Source organism: Talpa europaea, assembly GCF_964194135.1.
Source record: "Talpa europaea genome assembly, chromosome: 13".
NCBI lineage: Eukaryota > Metazoa > Chordata > Mammalia > Eulipotyphla > Talpidae > Talpa > Talpa europaea.
This window is the reverse complement of record NC_140080.1, coordinates 68,773,986-68,797,043: the sequence shown is the minus strand read 5'-3', so window position 1 is coordinate 68,797,043 and position 23,058 is coordinate 68,773,986. Positions and strand designations below refer to the sequence as shown.

At 32.6% G+C, this 23,058-nt stretch overlaps 1 protein-coding gene across 1 annotated transcript in view; it reads left to right on the top strand.

Annotated features, from left to right (window-relative positions):
- Positions 1-23,058, top strand: part of CCDC178 (coiled-coil domain containing 178) — a gene marked incomplete at both ends in the record, with an annotated part of 283,078 nt that overhangs the window by 163,607 nt on the left and 96,413 nt on the right. Inside the window, one exon of the mRNA XM_084252695.1 lies at positions 3,294-3,443. Within this exon, the coding sequence (XP_084108821.1) occupies positions 3,294-3,443 (150 nt within the window). The remainder of the gene's footprint in view (positions 1-3,293; positions 3,444-23,058) is intronic.

The following is a 23,058-nucleotide window of genomic DNA, read 5'->3' as shown; positions in this document are numbered from 1 at the left end:
ACAAAATGGTGGCCTACAATGTGCTTAACACTTGATAAACATAATCTTAATTTCTAGCAAAACACTGAAATAAGAAGCTGTAATATTCCCCAAACAAATAATTTGATATAATAAAAAATAAACCATCTTCATGTCAAGTATTTGCCTTGTTGCATTCTATTTTCTGATATTCATGATGTCGCTTTATCAAACCATATTCCCAATGTTTCATCATCATAGTCATTATTAATAAAAATTGAATAATTACCAATAAATTTAGCTTAGTAAAGTATATTTATTTAGATCTTTTAGGTGAAATTAATACATGTAGGAAACAAAAAAGTGTGAAAGATTCAGAATTCTGCATTCCTTGTTTGATGGTTAATATGAATCTTTCCCACAAGACCACCAAGTATTGACATTCACCATTATATCTCAGAGTTTGCCCCACAGTGGTTACTAAATTAAAAGTTTTGAGTTGATAACTGAATGAAAATGAGGGAATGTGTGAATAAAATAATACTATATACCAACTAAGAATACAGTTATTTAATCTATAGAAGCAGCAAATCAATTTTTTCTTTTTCTCTTTATATATTTTTACATCGTTGTTCATTTTTAAACAATGTTTGCTTTCCCCCCTCCTCAGGTGTTGTTCCACAGAATTTCCTTCACCAATGTACCCCTGCACCATCACCTTAGTCCCCTGTGCTTCTCCCTCCCTCCAACTCCTCTCCCTCTTCCTCCCCTGCAGGGTGTCTCCGGTTTATAATTGTTTGTTTTTGTTATGTTGTGTTTTGTATTGTTATTATTTCCCCCCTGATTTCTTATTTGGTCCCCCTATATTCTTCCTATCAGTGAAACCATCTGATATTTTTTTCTTTTTCCTTCCGACTTATTTCACTGAGCATAATTCCTTCTAGCTCCATCCATGTTGCTGCAAATGGCATGAGTTTATCTTTAATGGGTTTAAAACCAAAATTTCATTCACGTTTCACATTTAAACCAGAACTTTAAGTATAAAGCTTCTACTTGTAAGATTCACCTGTGTTTGAACTTAAACTCACTTGAAAGCCATCTTCTCATTTTAGTTTCCTTTTTTCAACTCCCCTTTCTCTACTATATTGCTAACTCCAACTTCTGTGCCCTTTCTTAATTATCTTCTGCCACTACCCTGCTATAAGGGTTCAACTTCCAGTAGTGGTAGTGTTATTTCATCTGGACCTACTTCCACCCATCCCCCCCTTGTTTCTTTTGCATGTTTAATATTATTGACTAAAATTAAACAAGCCAAAGTTGTGACGTGGAACTACAGTAGAACATAAAGAATGTTGTCAATGTCAGCAGAATACCATTATTTAAAATTAAGAAAACTTACACTGCATTGCACAGCTGAAAGTCACTGACTTTTGGGAATACGTAGTGATTGGCAAATTCTTCTGTACATTTATTACTGAGAAATAATAATGTAAAAAATGACTTATATACCAACATTTTTAAAATTTGTTGGTATGACAACACAATTTCATTTTTTGGTATCTATGTCATATAATAGAGCAAGAAATGATGTAATACCAAAAAATTGAAAGTATATGTATTTGGAAATAAAATTGCATATTATACAGTGAACAAATCACAAATTACCAAATATATTCCCTATTAAGTTCTAGTAACTAGATTTAAAGCAAATTCCACAATATTTATGACACTCCTCTCAAATTCAATGTTTACAGTAGAGTTGTAGGGCCTGAAAGAAATGTATGCGAGAAGTAGATTATCTTAGGTGACAGAGTTATGCTTTACCTTCAAGTCAAACAAATAAAATACTCAAAATGATTATTCTTTCTGTATCCAGTAGAGCATTTATAGGAGTACCAAGTTAGTCACTTGAGGATTAGATTTTAGTATTACTTTTAAATCATCAAAAATAATTGTAACCATCTTTTCAAAAGTATCTCCACCAAAGAAAAATATTCAGAAAATTTGTCTTCCTACTGAAAGATAATTCTATATGATTTTAGGCAAGTCATAAGATAGAAGTTTCTAAAGATTTAAATCATTATGCCTGAATTAGGGCAAGGTCATTTAAAATGATTCTCAGTTCATCATTGTGGCTTTTTGAAGTACAGCTATGACATAGTATTAATCATTAGGATCAATATGGATACCAGGCTTTCATGAGAAATATGTTTGTTGACCTTAATAAATCTTTAAGTGTGTATATACAAAAATATTTGTACAGGCAATTTTCTGCTGAATTACATTTCCTCTCTGTACATTCTCATATCACAATACTTTTTTTAAACAACTTATACCAAAGTTTTGATGTTATGGCAATTTTCCCAAAGAAGCATTTTAATTGCTTTAGTAGGGCTATTTTTAGATTTAGTTATTTAATCATCATTTTCATCATGATTAATCTGCATTTGAGCATTAAAAAGTTTTTACAAGTATAAATAATACAATGAATAGAGCTTTATTCTTAGAATAAACTGTCTTAACAGGAATGTATTAACAGATTTGAAAATATTTAAGGCTGGTAATAAATTCTGTATTTTTGAAGCAGCCTGAAGATTTGTATGCCACAAGTGTTAAAAAAAATCAGCAACTAAAATGAATGTATGCATCTAATTTAAAATTATCATCCCCCAATTTCCAAATGGGTAATATTACAAAAGCTATAGTCTAGGGGGGCTGTATTAGATCTAATATATGTTTATTTAGTCATGGGGATGTTATAAACTTCTCAGTTGCTAATAAAGCAGAATTAACTAATACAAATACAATAGCCTTTAATATAGAAACAAATAATGACTGTTTGTGGGCCTTCTAAGGCAAGGATTCCTTGTTCCTTGTCTTTTATTTTTTACTTCGATACACTTCCAGTATTTTTCTTAAATGCCACCTCAGTGAAACTCTTGGAGATGAAATTCTAAGCTCCCAAGTTTCTTTACCTATCTGAGCACTGAGGCTTGAAGAAGTGGGGAAAAAAAAGGGGGTGGTAAATGAAACAGGCTCCAGGAATGCTGAGTGGTGTCTCCCAGGACTGGTTACTTCCCAAGGCATCATAGAGAGAAGTTCTAGAAAGAAAGGGAACAAAATTGAGACAGACTCATGAGTCAATAGAAAACCTTTATCAAGAAAGAAAATTATTAAATCCAAAGAGGATACTGGTTTCATGGAAAGCATCTTTTGCTTTTATTAGTTTTCTAAAATCTGATATGCCACTTTTAGGTAACTCAAAAGATAAAAAAGTTCAACAAAAATTAAAATGATTTCCTCTAATTACCTATATGTATATATTTATCTTCTAGAGAATACAAGATCTTTCACTAGAAGAAAATCTACGTTTAGCTCAAGAATATCTGAAATTACAGAGTATTTTCTTAGCAGAAAAGGATGATTATTTCAATCAATATGACCGACTATTATCATATGATGCTTCAATTAGAGACAAGAAACAGGTATTATGTTTTCTTTTTTTTTTTTGAAAAGTAATGATTTACTTGACATGTGCACTACAATAAATAACAGTGGTCTGTCATGGAACCTACAGTCTAACGTTGGTCCTTTATATGCCCTTAAATAACATGCCTTCTTTTTTTGGTATTTTTTTGTGTGTATTTTTATCAACCTTTTGGAATTACATTTTGACAAGATATTTGAGAAATTGAAAAAACTCAGTTTCTAATCCACTTGTGATACTAATCTGCATTTAATTATTATTAAATTATTAATTATTATTGCTCAGAATGTCAAATATTTGTTATTCATAAACTTTGTTTCATAAACTTCGCATTGCAATTCTATCTATAGATGACTTTCCATGACGGGCTACTAAGTCTTCCTTATCATAATTGGAATCCAAATTATGCATTCTATTTTCTACTAGATATGGAACTTAAAATTGACCTTTTCTGATTCTTGGAAATCACAGAATTCTAGTTTATTTTGTAATGTCTTCTGTAATAATTAAGTGGCAAATAAAGTACACAATATAGCTCCACTACTGAAGTGTTAAGATTCAGCCACTTCCCCAGTATTCTTCTCCAAATACTTATTGACAAGAAAAATTATTTCCTTTGAATACTTGTCGAAGCCCAGGATTTGATTTTTCAGAAATGTGACATGGTTTAAAAAATTTTATTTAGCCATTAAAAACAAGTAGGCTGCTATTTCATCTTTTCTCCATTGTCATTTGTATTACTATATTAAAGATTAGTAGTTTGATATTGTAGTGCTATATTTATTCCCTTATTACTATGAAATGTTGGGAAAATAGTATGTCAGATATGAGTGTGAGTTCTACCAATTACTAGCTCAATGACCTTACAAAGTTATTTATCCTCTCAAACTTCAGTTTTCTCATCAATAAAATAACATTGACTTCACAAGATTTACCTCAAAGGAAAATTGTTAAGGAAAAAAAAGAAACACCCACAATTATTTTGAAAATAGATGCTATGCAACCGTAACTATTACATTCATCTGGTATACTGCTTACCAACTCTTTCCCATCCATCTACATTAATGCAAGTTAAACTTCCAAATATATAAAGAAAATGGTGCAATTTTCTTTTAAAAATTTGTATTCAGTAATAACAAGATGGAGATAGGTCAGGGTGGCATTTGGGCCAGAACTGGAATAACTATATGCCAAAATCTTAATTTAACTAAAACAACTGTGCAGTATTCAAGGAAGAAGCATTAATGTATCAATGAAGCATTTGAACAGTCACTTCATGTATTTGAAATTGTTATTGAGGTTAAACATGTTCTAATTTTGCTGATAATAGAGGAGAAAATAATCAATAGCTACACTGTATATCTTTTTCTAATTAGGGGAGAAACAAAAGTATATGTTATATATATTTGTTATCCATTTGAACAGAGTCTTTTGGTGGTAAGTGACAAATGTATTAGTTACTTGCATAAATAGTGAAGAATTCATGCCTTTAAGAGAGATCCCTAATGTTTTTGCAGTGAGAACAAAAATTGTCTTGATGACATTTTTGAAATTAAAGCAAATCTTGATTCAAGATCTAAGGAGTGAGATCCTGGTAAAAATAAGACAATGGGACATGCTAGGGTATTGGGTTTATATTTGTGATGATTCCTCAAACGAATCACTTTCAGCACACCTGTTTCAGGAAAACTTTCTTTCAAAGATTTATTTGTACTTCCAACCATTTTTCATTTCCATCCTTCAGCGATGGAGGTCATTAAGTGCAGGCTGCCCTTGTCAGTGTCATGTAGGATCAATTTGCTGCAATGGACAGAGAGGCCTTATTGATGCTGTTAAATCTGTCAGTGAGAAATCGTATGTCATTAGAGGCTAATGCACTGCTTACAGCATGGAATTTGGCCATCAAAACTGAGAAAACCCTTTTATACTTTAGTCCATTGCCTTGATATTCTAACATTTCATATGTATGTATGCATATATATATATTTGTATACACATGTGTGTTTATGTATGTATGTAAATATAAACACAACACAAATATGTGTTTTAATCCTTTGATAAGTTTAGTTTTAGGTACAAAGCACTGTTCATCTTCTGATTCCCTTGTTGAATTCCCTCGTTAGATAAAATGGATCTCACTTTTAGAAATTTTGTCATCTTTTTTCTGTTTTAGGCTAGTTCATTGTTTCTGAACATACATTTCTTTGAGAATGGTAAATATTTTAATAATTTTTATCTACACAAATTACACATTTTCTTACTTCTCTATGTTTTTAGAACAAAAATAAAAAAGAAAGCTTAGTAGAAGAGTAAAATAAATTAAATATAAAAAAGTCACCTTCCTAAACATAATTTCATGTTGGCTCGGATGTTACAATGTTACTATATTAATCTTGGTGATAAAATTATCTGTGCTTATTTGTTTGTGTTTCTTGATACTTTCTTGTACCTTTAAAATTTGCAATGATGGGTGTTGACCACTTGAAAAGTAGAAACTTTGTTTCATTGATTAGGCAAAATTCTATTTGCTTTATTCATGGGTGATAATAGAGAAAATCCAGCCTAAAACTTCTCAGATCTCAAAATTTAATTACACTAAAAACAAAATGAAGGGAAAATATCTGAAAAACAAGCTGTACTTCTTTGTGAAAATAGACACCTTTATCATTTTCAGTAAAAGGTTTCAAATATATGTTTTATATTTTCTCTTTTAAAATCCCATGCATAGTTTGATGAACTCACCATGTGTTTGCTTGAATTACTCTCTCAAGGTCTTCAGACCTGCAAAGAAAAGGCAAGTTAAGCAAGCATGCAAATATTAGAATGTTCTGTTGCCTGAAAACAAGCTCTCTTCCAAAACCTAAGTCACTTTTCTAATGATGGTTTTCTGATGGGAAATAACTAGCTATTTAATGCCCATAGAAATTATAGAAAGATTTCATAAATCTAAAACAGTAAAACTTTTGAAATAAGAGGGCTTTTTAGAAAAAAGCCTGTCTTTTCAAAAATGATTTTATAGATGAGGAACCTTAGGACAGGGGTCTCTCAGTAATTTACCAGATATAGTTAATTAGAAGAAAAGATGGCCTAGGATACAATTGTCTTACAGTCAAATATTCTCTGAATGAGCATGTGTGAAATTTTTTTAGAGGTTTCAGTATACCAGCAACAGATGTAATAAGTGTAACTGCCTTGGATTATCTTTAAGTGGCTGGTATTATGAAGGAATCATGTAAGGACATATATCAGAGAACTATTCTGGAACCCTTGGGAGTACTTCTGGACCTCGCAAAATTCAAATACTTTTTTATTTATTTATGCATTCATTCAACAAGTCAAAATAAATTATTAAATATCCACTGTACTAAGAATGACATATTAAAGGAATACTTCCCCTCATCTCTGCTTAGAGCTGATGGCTGTTATTCCCAGTGTCTTAAGGATTCTTAGAATATAGCATAGAATCACAGCTCAAGAGAATCCTCTTTTCACTCTCCAATAGAAAAATCATGAATATTTGCTATTTAATCTGCTTTGCATAGGTCACATTGGACAAAGTTTCAATTTAAATTTTCTTAAAAATTGTATCATTCATGGATTTCATTAGCACATTTTCTCTTGCCACTGTCATCAGTTTCCGAACATGGATTTCCTCCAATATTCACTAAACGGTGAGTTGGTCAAGAGTAAAAGTCAATTCTAGCAATAAACAACATATTTTCCTAAAGAAATGTAAAAACTGCTTTAGTTCTAATTTTGCAATACTTGTACTTTGTAATACTTGGTATCTTGTGTGTATTAAAATTGGGCCTTAGGTGATGAGTTTTGAATGCTTCTTTTAATGTAGAAAGAAATTCCGATTTTTGCTAGGGAACCATAAAAAAATTAATTGTTTTTGTCTACAATTACTCAAAGACCCTGTCAGTATCTCTGTCTTCCATTCTTAGGGTGCAGGTATGCATGCTTGCTACACACACACATACACACACACTCACACTTGTTCTAAAGGTGTTATCACATTTCATGGACTGATAGGCTTGCATTAAATTCCTACTGTCCTCTTTCTTTGAGCACTCTAAAGGGATCTCTAAAGAGCTTTTGTGATCCCTGAGACGGGAGTAGACAGCTGGTCACTTACTGTTTTATACCAATGAATCTCCTGTCTGCTGTCCAAAATCCACAAAGGAAACACGAAAAACTAGATTTTTATTTCTGGCCAGTACTTTAGAAAGGTAAAGTTGACTAAATCAAACCATTTGTTAAACTTATTGCAGTTTTGAGTGAGTTGTAGGTGTATATATTTATTTTTCATGCAATTTTGAGAATTTTGTCACTTCTGATAGAGTGACATAGCAATGACCTGATTTTTGATGATCACAAAAAGCAATTTATACAGTAAATGAGATGTCTGATATATCAAAGAAACTCAAGGTAAAAGAAGCCCAAGGTAAAAATTTCATACATATGTGTCTATATGTATGTGTCTATATGTATGTCTATATGTACACTCATACACATATATGTGTGTATATATGTATGTATGTATATATCAGTGGCTGTTTACTGACAGCTGTTTAATTTGGCAAAGTCTAGAATCATTGTTGTATGTCACACTACATATCAGGGTAGGGGTGAAATATATGTTCCTAACATCTAATGGACAGAGGCCACAGATGCAGCTAAACAGTCTACAATGCACAGCACAACCCCCTTCACCAATACATACAGACACACCAGAAAGTTTCCTTGCACAAAATATCAACAGAGCTAGGGTTAACAAATCCTGATACATAGAAAGAGATTTAGACATAAATTGTTAATATGCATATAACAGATATGTTATACATAAATAAAATATATATTAACACCCATGTATATGACACACACATGCATCTCTCTATATGTGTGTATACATACATACATACATACATATACAGAAAGTGATAATGGTATACTGCATACTGTATACCTTTTTTAAAAACTTAGATTGTATTTGCATATCAAAATTCTTAGATATGTCATCTTAAGAAACCTGTTAACTTTGTTAATCTTGAATTTCCTATTGTGACTGAATCCCCCTCTTCTTAGGAAACCTATTTAAAACTCACTGGATTTACATGTAGTAGAATAAACCTTGGAAAGTATTATTCTATATAGAATAGAAGAAAACTTATTGCCATAAATTATACATGCAGGAAATTTCATTACATATATAGCTTTAATAAAGAAGGAAATAAAGTGTTCTTTATATTACCTGTAAAGTGCTAGAAAAAATTAAATATTTTTAAATAAATAGGTTATTTTTTTGGAATATATACAGATTCTAGACAAATACTTTTTTATACCACAGTACAACTTTAAAGTGAAATAACATTGCTTTTATTACTCAAAACATTTTTTAAAAATTATACTAAAATAAAATGTTCATTGCTTGCATCTCCTATGGTAGGTATATTTTCTACTTAGATTTGTCTAATGCATGACTTCAACTGCAATTGATTTGCAATTCTGTGAGAATATCAGTGTAATGATTTTTTTAGTTTTAAACTATACATATGCATCACAATGGACATAAACATTTGAAAAATGCTGTTGTTATTTTCTTTCCCCAGATCTACAGAGCTATTTCTTATAATCATTAATATAAATGTTAATATGGAAATGCATATTCATATACCAAATGATTTCCTTAAGTCATTTGTTCATTCTTCATTGTTTTTCTCCTATTAAAGGTGGAGAGTAGTATCTATAGACAGTTTACTTAATCCCATTGAGCGTCTGAAAAATGGGAATATAATTTGCCACTTTTAACAGGATTGTTGTAAAAAATATGTATTAATAATTAACATTTATGAAACACTATTTCTTAGGTACATTTCAAGTCTCTATATGTAATTTCATAAATTTTCTTAACAGCCCTATAGAATTTAACTACATATTTTAAGTATAGAGTACCTAGAATAGTTTCTCACAAACAGTTTTTCTTATAGACACTATGACTACAAATGTTGTTATTCTTTAGATAAATACATGTCTCTTACTTGTACCAAATCTTGATGTGGCTACACTATGATAAAAAGACTTTCTAGTCTGTAATAGCCATTAAATAGTTGATGCAACCTCAGAACACAGATGAGTTATGGTAGGAGAGGACAAAGTATAGAATAATAGTGCCATGATAATGAATTAAAAAAGCATGTTGGAAGTGTAAGGAATAGAGTAATAGACAAAAATCCCATTGGCCAAGAAAACCTTACAGAGAGCTACAGAATAGAAAACCAGTATGTACTAATTCATATGAGAAGGCATGATCAGTGACTTACAAAATGAAACATAGATTAGTTGATTAGTTATTTCCAAATCTTAAACTAAATTAGATAATATATATGTAAAACATATACAAAAACATATGCATATATAAAAAGATCCCATTCACAATAACTGTAATAACCAAAAGTTTCTTAGACTATCCCTAACATAAAATAAGTCATTAGAACTTTCCTGAAGAAATCTGTATAGAACTCTTTGAATAAAGAAGATGACAATAAAGAAAACACATGCCATAACTCTACTCAATATTTTAATTTGGTAGGATTTGGAATCATCAAATTGCAATTTTAAAGAAAATAGTGAGAGATATATGTATCGATCTGTTCTGAAGCAAATAATAATGCTACAATTTGCTGTTACATATTATAAAAATGATGGAAAGTTCAATAGTATCACATATAGAGCCTATAAAGAAGTCCTAATGTGAAAAAAAATTAATACATAAAAATGTAGACATGCAAATAGATTGGGACAATATTTTTAATAAAATTGCCAGGGTATACTATATACTTTTGGAAAAAAAATAAGTCCTACTTTGTGTAATGCTAAAAAAAGACAAATGTATTAAAAAGTTCAAAATAAAGATAAAATGTTGAATATTTATCTGATGTTCTCATGAGGAAAGTTTTATCAACATAATGAAAAGCAAGAAATCTTAAAATAATCTATGCCCTTGCTGACATGAAAATTAAAATGTCTAAGTTTTAATATATGGGAAAATATTTCAACACCTATGACAAATAAGAAGTTAATACATTTATCACATGGAGTACTGTTCTAAATCACTTACATGATAACTTTTTGACAGAAAAATAGGAAAAGTGTTCAAACAGGTATTGCCTTGGTGTGTATTGTCTTTATTCAGTATTTAAAGAAACACAAATCAGTCAATAAGTAAAAGGGATATAAGTAAATATTTTCAGTAGTATTCAAACAAATGCAAGTTACACCATGATGGTGTTTTATCCAGGAAATTCGCATAGTATTTTACAATCACGATATCTAGTGTTTAAAAGGAATTACCAAAATTGGCTTTTTCACTACTGGTGTAATTGTACTTTGAAATTTTCCCCAGGAAGAACAATTTGATGATATAATAGTAAGACCCTTAATATTTGCATATCCTTTATCTCAAGGGAGTACAGCCAATATAGACACAAGTGGCTTTTTTTATCAAAGATTTCTTTATAAGTTAGACTTATTTCTTTATAAGTTAGTTATAAGTTAGGTTTGAATCCTGCTCCATTGCTTACTAGACATCATTTTGAGCAAGTCATTTACCTCTCTGAGTCTCTGTTTCCTCATCTGTAAAATGAGAACAATAACAAAAATAGAACCTACTTTGAATAGTTTTCTTGATAATTAAATTATTAGGTGTAAAGCTCTTAGAACAGTCCTTGAGGCACATAGTAAATGCTATATGTATTTTAGGTATATCTGTTGTTATTGAACGAGATTATGTAGCATACTTTGAAGATCTCATATCTATAACTAATGAGATGCTAAGCTGGTATTATCATCATTATTTGTATATTATTATGAGATACCCTGTACCATGACAATGGGAATCTTTATAGGAAAGAACTTGATGACTCTGTGTTAGGTAAGAATTTGTAAAATATATATATATATAAAATTTGTAATATATATATTACATGTAATATATCTAATATATGTAACATATAATATATGTAACATATATAATTATATGTATATAATCATCTCATTCTATTAACCAACTGATTCAAATATAGCGTACTAGCTCACGGAAATCATAAATTTTTTAAAAGATTTTTTTATTTATTTATGCATATAAGAACTGGGGTGTAGGCCAGAGGTATGGGGGTGAGATTTACCAGAGACAGAGTAGGGAGCAAAACAGGCAAATCTACTGAAATACACTGCTGAGGGGAGCAGCAGACAAGACAGGAGAGGTCTACTGTGCCATGTGGGTCAGTTCCCTGGCAAGGGATGGAACTCATGCAGTAGCTGGCAATAGCGTGCTAGCACAAGATTTAACCCTTGCACCACCAGAGAGGCCTTGAAATAATTTTTTTTTAAATTTTTTTAAAGATTTATTTATTTATACAGGAACTGGAGTACAGGCCAGATGTGTGGGGGGTGAGAGGATTCACCAAAGACAGAGTGGGGAAGAGAACAGGCAGACTGACTGAAATACACTGTTGAGGGGCGCAGCGGGCAAGTCTGGAGAGGTCTGCTCGCCATGTGGGGATCTCCACAGCCAGCTGGGATTACACTGGTACTGCAGAGGCTGTGGACAGCTTCACAGCGCCACGCTCAACTGCCAGCGCCACCAGGGAGGCCCGAAATAATAATTATTAAAAAGATTTTATTTATTTTTACATAGACGAATTGGGGTGCAGGCAGGTGAAACAGGAGAGGTCTGTACCCTCATGTGGGTTAGATCCCTGGCTAGGGATCGAACTCAGACTGTGGTGGTGGTAGCACTGAGGCTTAACCTCTAGGCCACAGGGAAGCCCTAAACTAATAATTTTAAGCAATAAACTTTGAGTAATGTCATGATTAAAAGATGTAGTCATAGTTTTTCCCTGTAGCCTTGAGAAAGATTTCCTTTTTTTTAGCTGTTATATTTGTTTATTTATATGGGACTTCAGATTTAAAAACATACAATATAAAGCATATTGTTAAGGATGATTAAGGATGATCATTTTTACTTTCAAAGATTTTTACCCCATCAGCAGCTATGAAAGCAGTATGAACCCTACAGTCACTTCAATAGTGACTAAACAGAATTTTATACATATTTGAATTTCCAGGCAACATATTTTGGTAAAGCATGAAATGTGCTCTAATTATGCATATTCTCTGAATACCTGTTCAAACCTGATTTGCCTACTAAGGAAGAAATTGCTCAATTTTTGGAGGTTACTTAATTAATTTATAAGGCACTAGTTTACAAGTTATATTTTTCTGTTTTCTTGAAAAGGATATTGAGTGAATTAGCATTATCTCAAAAAATATAAGCAGTTTACCTACAATATGACCCATTTGCTAGTAATTATGGAAAAATATTATTGACAGATAAACATTATAAATATTTTCTTTTGTCAAATGAAGGGTAATTCTCACAACTTTCTTATCAAAGTAATCCTGTATATGACAGATTTCCATTATAAAATCCTGTAGTATTACATTATACTAAATCATTGATTAAAAATATGAAACGCATACACTCAACCAACACATTATCTGTGGAAAAAAAGATAACAGTGAATAACACAGTTTTAGAATTATGTGAGGTTATTTCAGAAATAAACTCATTTTTAAATTATTTCCTTTTGTGCTGATAATCAGAATTGTGTGGTCTTTAAGGGAAAAAATCTCATTTTAAAGGACAATATATGCAATATACTCATAGGTTATTGAGAAAAGTATATAAAACAAAGCTACTATCTGCATGACATACATAGAAAAAGAATAAAAACGTTATCTGTAAAAGCAGAAAAGAATTTGGCTTGCTTGACTTTTTGTATCAAGCATGCTACAGCAATCTTTTGATTCTAATATGAAACTATAGTAAGGATCATTGCACTAATGCATGAGGATTTGTGATAATGTTGCAGAAATTTTACTGTCAAAACTGAACTGCAGCGTAATGACTTTTGTTATCATGGTTTCTAATAACTATTCAGCATGAATTGACCCTACATATGTTTTGCTGCAATAATGTGTCAGTAACTCAAAAAGCTAAAAATAAAATAAATAAAAGTCAACACTACTATGAATGATTTCATGATAACCTTTCTCAGGCTTTACTCTTAATATTGTTAAAACAATTATAGCAGACACTGTGCAAACTATAGGACCCCCCTGGAAATAAAAACATAGACACATTGTGATAATTCTGGCCAAACTACTACAAAGTATACCTCCTTTATTCACCTGGCCTAGTTACTCATCAGTCCCATATTATTTCCCTGATTTCCCTGTCTCTGTTTATTAATTTGTCCTCTTACGCAACTTTGGTTTCTTAATGTGTTAGTTTCTTCTCCCCTTTGTGAAATATCTCTTTACATTTCTCCTTCAATGAAATGTATTTTCATTTCAGCATCTCTCCATTGCAGTAAACAATATTAAAAACCAACTAATTACTATGAGGCATCCCCCAGTGGTGGCGGCCATGCTGTGCATTTACATGTGTATAACATTGAATGCTGCACTACAGTGTCTCAATGCTTAGCCAGTTACAGTTAACAGTGCCATCATTGTTCTATTCTTATTTAATTTCTAGAAACTCTATGAAATGAATTGGAATATTCCCATTTCCTTCCCTCTGAAAACTAAGGATTGCCATAACCAAGTACTATATACTGGGTGGCTTCAGCAACAAAAATGTATTTTTTTTAAAGATTTATTTATTTGTTTGTTTGTTTGTTTATTTATTTATTTATACAAGCACTGGGTACAGTCAGAAGCACAGGAGGGTGAGAGAATTCACCATAGTCAGAGCGGGGAGCAGAACAGGCAGACTGACAAAATACACTGCTGAGGGGAGCAGCGCACGGCAGGAGAGGTCTGTGCGCCATGTGGGACCCTCGCCAGCAGAGGCCGAGGATCGAACTGGTGCTGCAGAGGCTGTGGGCAACTTCGCAGCCCTGCGCTCAATCGCTGTGTCACGGGGGAGGCCCAACAAAAATGTATTGTCTCACTGTTGTGGACTTCAAATTGTTGGCAGGGTTGTTTTCTCTGAGGACCTTGACGGCCATGTTTGCTCTAGGCATCTCTCTTTAGTTTCTAAAAGATCATTTTCATCCTGTTCTTCCTATGTGTTCCCATCATCTTTCTTTTTTACATGTCTGTCCAAATTTCCTCTTCTGTGTAATGACACCAGTAACATTGAATTATAACCCATCCTAAAAACCTCATGTTAACTAAATTAACTCTATAAAAGCATTTGTCTACAATAGAGTCACATTCTGAGGTACTGGAGACTATGAGTTCAACATACAAATTTGGGGTTGAGAACACTATATAACTCATAGCAGGTACTTTGCTATAACTTAAGACCACCGTACTTATAAGTTAAGAACCAGTGCTGGAATTCAAACCCGCAACTCAAGCCTGTGGGCTTATGCCAGTCCACAGATTCTATTAGATTCCTTTTCTATACTCTTTTCAATCTTTTGTCAATATATTGGGCATCATAGTCCTTCTTTAAGTGTACAAGTATTTCAATTATAAATACTTCGTTAACACCTGCAATATTGGGCATGAGTGATTAAGCAGTGCCTGATGATGAAATGCTTTTTCATGGAGGGATTTTATGGTTTTACACAGTAAGTGGTAGGTAATTTATGCTTCTGATCAGTTGTTAGATATCCATATAGAAAAGTACTTTTTCCACTAAGAGAACTTTAAAATTTTCCTCCCTTGCCTCATACTGCAGAACATGTAGTTGCTGAAGAAGATGATCCCAATCCCATAAAGATTGCTGTGCAAATTAGAATTGAAGACAGAGGGTATATCTGTTTACAAAAAGGAACAGAAAATAGCACATCCCAGTAGCAGATAATATTTAGTAAAGATAGACAGAACAAAAGCTTTCTGTGGAAATTTGATGGTAGAGCAACAAGCTTAAGATTTTGGAAAATTTGTTAGCATGGGGATATTAGGCATGCACGCACACGCATACACACACACACACACCTGACCCAATATTTGATTAGATTAAACAAATAAAAGTTTTAAGAAGGTACCAGGAAATAATGATATGATGAATATTATAATAATCAATGCTGTAAATATAAACTGTTACTGACATTATATTGCAAAACTAGAATTTCTCCCAATATAACAGGGACTTGAGAGGGAACTTAAGTAAAATACTGAGTGCTCATAAATAGAAACTTTACTGTTTTGTGAAGTCTTTCTTATGACCCTCACCTTTAATTTATTCTATTGCCTAAAACACTTCTGAGAGAGCTATCCCTATATTTTTTGTAAATTATTTGTACATGCTACCATTTTAAATCATTTTTAAAATGTAATTAAAAATGAGTTTTTAATTACAAAAGTAATACATATGCAAAGCAGAAAAGAACATTTGAAAAACACAAAAAAAATTATCAAATTTTATCTCTGAATTCATTCAACAATATGGCATTAGTGACTAAAACTGAAAATAAGTAACTTTGTGGTGATTAACTAAACTTAAAAAAGACAAAGAGATTGTTTAAAGTTCTTGCATGACTTCCTCCCTTTAACAATTTCCTATGGAGTGTTAGCAGCTTTCACAGCAGCACCAAATTGGTGATTAATATTCTAAAATGAGAAATTTCATCCAAGAATCTCTTTTGCATGTTTACATTATTCTATCTTCTCCATTTTTATGTCCTACATACTGACTCAGTAAATTTATAATTACCTTGTGAGTTGATAAACTCACTCTGAATTACTTAATTCAGGTCATCTAAAAGCAGTTGACTAGTTGGTCCCCAGGACCAGTGCCTGGGAGCTACATCAAAATATTAGTACAACTTGAAATTAAAACCTCAATTAGCCTTTGGTTGAACATTCAAGCACATTGTGCATCCATCAACCTAAAACTAATGTGGTTAAGGTCATATTTTCCTGTTTGTCAATGAAAATGTGATAAAGAGCAGATACTAGGACCTCTTGAAAATAACATGAATTGTTGCATTCATTTTTCCTTGCCTCTTGGCCTCTAATGTTATCACAGATCAAGATTTGCTATTCAAAAAGCCAAGTTGGTGAAGAACCCATGTGAGAATACATCCTTGTTCAGGTTATTAAAATGTGATTGATTACTTCTTCTGGTATCTTACCAGGTAATCAGGTAGCCAAGTCTAATTCTTTTACCTCCTTAAAGATATAAAAATAATTATCCTTTTCCCAATTATTTTATTTTTAAAGATTTGTTTATTTATTTATACAAGCACTGGGTACAGTCAGAAGCTCAGGAGGGTGAGAGAATTCACCAGAGCCAGAGCAGGGAGCAGAGCAGGCAGAAGGACTGAAGTACACTGCTGAGGGGAGCAGCGGGCGGCAGGAGAGGTCTGCGTGCCATGTGGGACCCTCCTTTGGTGGCTGGGGAGCAGCCAGGGATCGAACCGTCGCTGCAGAGGCTGCGGGCAGCTTCGCAACCCAGCACTCAACCGCTGCGCCACCGGGGAGGCCCTTCCCAATTATTTTAAATTTATAAAGTCCTTCAAACATTTCAAAAACTCCTTGGCTTTCATACAGACAGCTGTTTTTCCTATTATTGATTTATATGTAGATTGGTCTTTTTGCTTTTCTGTTAAATGCCCACATGGTTAACTCATTCTTCTTATGTGTTCACCCTTCTACTATGGCTCTGATCTACACTTTACAACTGTTGTCTCCTAAAAGGCAGGGTGGCATGTGCTCATGGTATAAATCTCTTCATTCTCTAATTCATTATAATTAAACAAATATTGATGGAGCACATGTTACTTTTCCATCCCGTTCTTTCAGAATAGATGTTTATTTTCCAGTCTTCTTCCTTAATTGATTTGAAAATTTATTCTCTTATTTACAACTCTCTGTTGTTAATAATTCCTGTCTCATTTTTGTATTACATCTCTGTGAATTTTTGCCATATTTTCTTTTGCATTTGTCTTTATTAATCAGCATAAAAATTTGAAGCTCTTTGTCTTTAAGCCATAAAGATCTGAGTTTACACCATCTTGTCTCTTGCTATTCTCATTACCCTTCTAATAAAAAGCCAGATTATGTTTTTCATTTGGTTTCTTGCCTGTACCCTAAGTAATATGTATATTTCTACAGTCCCTGTCTTAAGCTTCATCACTTCCTTTTAGAGTATCTGCTATTTAAGATGCAGGAATGAGACTGAGAAAAGTTATGGACAAAGTCCACACGTAAGGTACCTTTGAATTGATTTAATTACCTTATTATAACATTCTTCAAGATTCATATATACCATCATTTTCTCAATTATTTTATAACAAAAATAAAAACAAAAATCCAATAACCTACAATAAAGATATATTTCCAAAGTTATAATGTCTCTTTAGTACTTTCCAGGAGATATCTGGATAAATTCCCTCTCGGACACCTAATTTGAATCACAGATTTCCATTAAACCAAGGCATAATATTCTCAGATAATCTATAGATGTCAACCATGGCAGATATTGAATATCTGTAAAAATAAAAAGCCACATCAGAAATATTTGTCATCTACAACTTATAGATAATCTAAAATATCACTTATATATAAACATGTATGCAAATTATCTAGGAAATTACTTTAAAATAAATAAAACTACTTTGTAAGGACATGACTGAGCTGTTTCCTCATTTAATCCCCACTTGCCTCATCTCCAGTGTACTCTATACTAATCAGGGAGCTGCCCACATGGTGCAGCAGACCTCTACTGTCTCTCCACTGTTCCCCTCAGCAGTGTATTTCAGTCAGTCTGCTTGTTCTGTTCCCCACTCTGTCTCTGGTGAATCCTCTCACCCCCAAACCTCTGGCCTGTACCTCAGTCCTTTTTTTAAAGATTTATTTATTTATACAAGAACTTGGGTACAGGCCAGAGGCACAGGAGGGTGAGATAGTTCACCAGAGACAGAGTGGGAAACAGGACAGGCAGACTGACCAAAAACACTGCTGAGGGGATTAGCAGGTGAGACAGGAGAGGTCTGCTGCACCATGTGGGTATCTCCCTGGCCGGCCAGGCTCAAACCCGTGCTGCAGAGGCTGGAGGCAGCTTCACAGTGCTGCGCTCAACCTGCTGCACCACCAGGAAGGCCCTGTACCCCAGTTCTTGATTGCATAAATAAATACAGCTTTTTTAAAAAATAAATCTTTAAAAAAATACATGAGTGATTATACAAAATACGTAAAAATTACTTGGATAACTGATATAGTTTAGGAACAGGTTTCAGGCAGAAGAGAATATGTTCCTGTCTGTATGTCTTGAGTTAGAGAAATTGATGCCGCAGGATAAGCAGTTATCAATACCAAGTATAACACAAATGAGATGCTGAAGACAGAACTATAAATCTGAGTCTTAAATTTATCTGATTTTGCATCCAGATTCACCCTTTTGAAATATATTCAGTGGGTTTTTGTACACTCACAGAGTTGTGTATCCACCACCACAATCTAATTTTAGAACAGGTTTTATCACCCTCAAAAGAAACTATACTTATGATCAGGCATTTTTTATTCCCCCCAGCCCCAGTCCTTAATAAATCTCCAATCTATTGTTTGTCTCTGTTAATCTATATAAATTTGAATTTGGACTTATCAATTAAATAGAAGCATACATTATCTTGTGCCATTAGTTTCATGGACTTAGCATGTTTTCAAGTTTTATTCATATCATATTGTATTTCAGAACTTTATTCCATTTACTGCATATCATATTCCAGTCTATGGATGGGTCACATTTTGTATACCTAGTCATCAATTGGTGGACATTTGGTTTTTTTCCAATTTTCAGCTCTTATGAATAATGCTGCTATTAATATTCATGTTTTTGTGTATATATTTTCATTTCTGTGGAATCTATAGCTAGGAGTAGAAATTGACAAAATAATTCTTTACAATGTTGTGTAGAGCTCACATTTTTTGGTGTCCATATATTATGTTCTTTGCAATTTTACTTTAAATACTAGTCAGGTCCCTCTAAATTGGTAGCATAACTCAAAATGAGTTGCAACTGGCAGTTTGAAAATCCCTGGGCTGGTTAGTTCATCAGGGTCTTTCCACATTAAACATGACAATGCTTTGTATGGCATTATTGTTCTAGGTATTCCATAAACCGTTTTATTTAGTATTTATAACAGTCCTTTGAAGCAAGGATAAGTAGCCCCATTTTATGTGAGTATAAACTGAGAATCAGTGAAATAATTTTGCTTTTAAGCCCATTCTTTTGTGCACTTTATTCAGATAAAGCCCAGCTACATCCCATTGATGATTTCAATCTTACCAGGTCTTCCCAGTCTCGCAGGAATGTTATTTGAATGCATTTGAATGTTTTAAATGGTGCCTGACTTTCACCATCTGAGTGAATTAGACATGTCTTTCAGTCTGCTTGTTTCTTATTTACTGTAAAGTATATATTTTTCTTTAGTTCTATATATATATGTATATTATTGATTTATGCTTATTACATAAAATATGGAAAGTAGTAGAAGACAAAAAATAACATTCTAAATTACTGCAATTCAACATGAAAGACCATATTTAGTTTTATGAGATTTATACTGCCAGAATCTCTTATAAAAAAAAACTTGATTCATCCTGCATATAATATTCTACAAATTAAAAAATATTCACAATACCCAATTAAGTATATTTATTTCTTACTTTATTCTGATGCTAACCTGAATCAGTGACAGATCTCCTTTGACTACTGAATTTATAACCTCTTAGGCCTGACTTTTTTTCCATCCCAAAATTAGAGTAAAATTATATTTTCTAACTTCTAAATATTGTAACTTACTGATCCTGATTATATGCAATTCTGCCCCATCTTGCAGACTTCTTTTCTTTAATAGATGGGCTATAAAAATCATTTTTTAATAAGGACAATTTTATGCCTCTCCTCAATTTAGCACAACTTTTTTACTAATTCTGAGTGGTAACTAACCAGATGATTTGCCAAGCCCAGTTCATGAACCTTAAACCACATTTGATGACATGTCAGAAGCAAATTAAGAAAGAGCTTAATTATTGGGGCAGGGAGTAGTAAAGTCAAAATATAGCTTGTGGTAGTTCCTAAAAGCTAAGAAAGTCCTTACATGCATTTTGAATTATAAGATCTTGAAGATAGAGATTACTTTTAACTTGAACTCTTTCCTGTCACACAGGTAGCATTCCATAGATTTTTACTTGATGATTTTACTTGATGATTGCTGCCTCTCACCCCTTTTCCTGCCACTTAAATAAAGGCAGGCACCAAATAATAGTAGTATTGACATACCAATCACAGTAGTGGAAAGCAGAAGCATATATGCCCAAAGAGGCTATTTCTTTTTTTTCCGTTTATTTAACAAGCATTCTAGAGTTCTGTGATAAACTTATCTCTATAGTAGGTGCCATAAATTGGTGGTAGAAGGAACTCAATATAATTAGATGTCTGTGTCCTTCCCTCATTGAACTTACAGCCTCATTGTGTAGGCAGAAGCTTTTCATGTTAAGTGTTTGAAAACACTCACAAAGAAGAGTAAGTGAAAGATGAGATCAGATTTTTTTTCACATGAAAATATGTACTGATTGTGATATTTAATTTGGAAATGCAGGCCATGGGACTATTCAGTGCACAACAGATTTAGTTCAAGATGACTCATCTAAATGGGAAAGATGGAGTAATATGATGGAAAAGTCTGTACTTTCAGGGAGACAGATAATGTGACTTACTATACATAGAGGATAAGGAGCAGTATCAAGTGCCTTACTCTGAATGAGCTAGCTCTAAAGGAGACACTCTGGTATGATATTTTAAGTTTTAAAACATAGTATGTTAAGATTAGCATTTAAAATCCTATTTTCATAATTGCATTTTTTAAATTTTATGCATTTGTTATTATATATCTATCAGTGGAAACGAAATAATATTAAAGAAACAGAAATACACTTAAAACTGAAGATTGTTAAAATATGCTATCCACATAAGTTCAAAAAGTAACTGCTTATTCAAATATTATGTGATTTGAGGTACAGATATTTTTGAAAAATTTTACTCCTTTTGATACTCTAAACAGGTTGATTCACATGTGTATAATTTTTCCTTCTCTTTTGACTCTTCAGTCTTTGAAGGAAAAGGCCTTCCTGTCACTTACTTTTTCTCTACTGCTGTGTTGTCTGTAAATGTTGACTGAATTGAAATCCTCCTTGAATATCATTTTTATACCTGAAAACCCTTAGTTTGGTGTTATTTGCCTTTTTTGCAAGGCATGACAAAGAATAATCTTAATCTTTTTTTCACACAAAAAATAAAATAGTAAATTGCAAAATATTAGCTGTTTAATCTATCAGTTCAGTTTGTTTTTTTCCTCTGATAATAGAACTCTTAACCATTTGAATCACTGTAATAAATGCATCCCATAAGTGAAATACTAAGTTCTTCTTTAGTATTATCTAGATGACATTAGGCCTTTCCACAGGTTACAGGGACTGATTTGGGATAATGGAACAAATCCATGGGGAAAACCATCTCAGTATGTAGACTATGTGAATGGATTATCTTATGGATTGAAGCCTGTGATTTTCAGGCTGATGTCCAGACACCAGATGGCTTTAAAATCCTTTCATCCAGAACACTAGCAGCCTGCTTTAGTCACATAGCTCTTGCTAATATTTGTAGAGTATCTATGTGGTCCCCCGTGCATGCACTTATTATTCTATTAGGCAGACATTATTCCTTTTGAAGCTGTATCACATGGCTCCTGGCAATCATTGACATTAATCACTATTTGTCCAGCCTTAGGCTGCAAAGTTCCATATATGCATCTTCTAGAGAAGGGTTTTTAGAAAGCCTGCTCATAATGATGAAGATATGACTTATCACTAATATTAATTTCAAAATTAAAAATGCCTCTTCCTACCCAAATATTCATATTAATAATTATAATCTGGTTTCTCTTCAGATCAGATCTTGTACCAAATACAAGTTAATAATAGACTGTTCTAGTTGCTAAGAAATCAAAAGACTTCTCAAAGATTGATGAAGTAACTAGTTCATGACAGGTTAATATAGAAACACCCCTGTCATTTTCAAAACAACATAGGTTCATTTTGGATTGAAGAAATGGTTTGATAGGAACTGTTTATTTCAGAAAACCCAAATATTCCTTCAGCACTGCATATTTGTTTGTAATCGTTTTCTGGACTTTTGTTTCCTCTTGACCAATATGAACAAGCATTTCCCATCTGTATAGTGTATGGTTGACTCTGAATGCTTCTTTTTTGAATCCATTGCATATAAAGTGTAGAAATAATAAAAGCCTCTCTTTGTATTTTTAATCTGCTTTGGTTGCAAACTTTCTGAGGTGAAAATCATTATCATGTAACTAACAGTTAAATTCGTAATCTTGTTACCCTCTTACGTACTAGTTCAGAATTCACCTAAGTTGACAAAGAAATGGAATTTTGCAGCTTTTGTCTGACGTGCATGCTGTTTATGATTTGGGGGATTATATTCCTTTTTGGCATTAAATTCATAGAATAAGCAAAATGTCAAACTTTGTTTACTAATTTTGTACTTATCTGTTCTTTTAATATCCTGT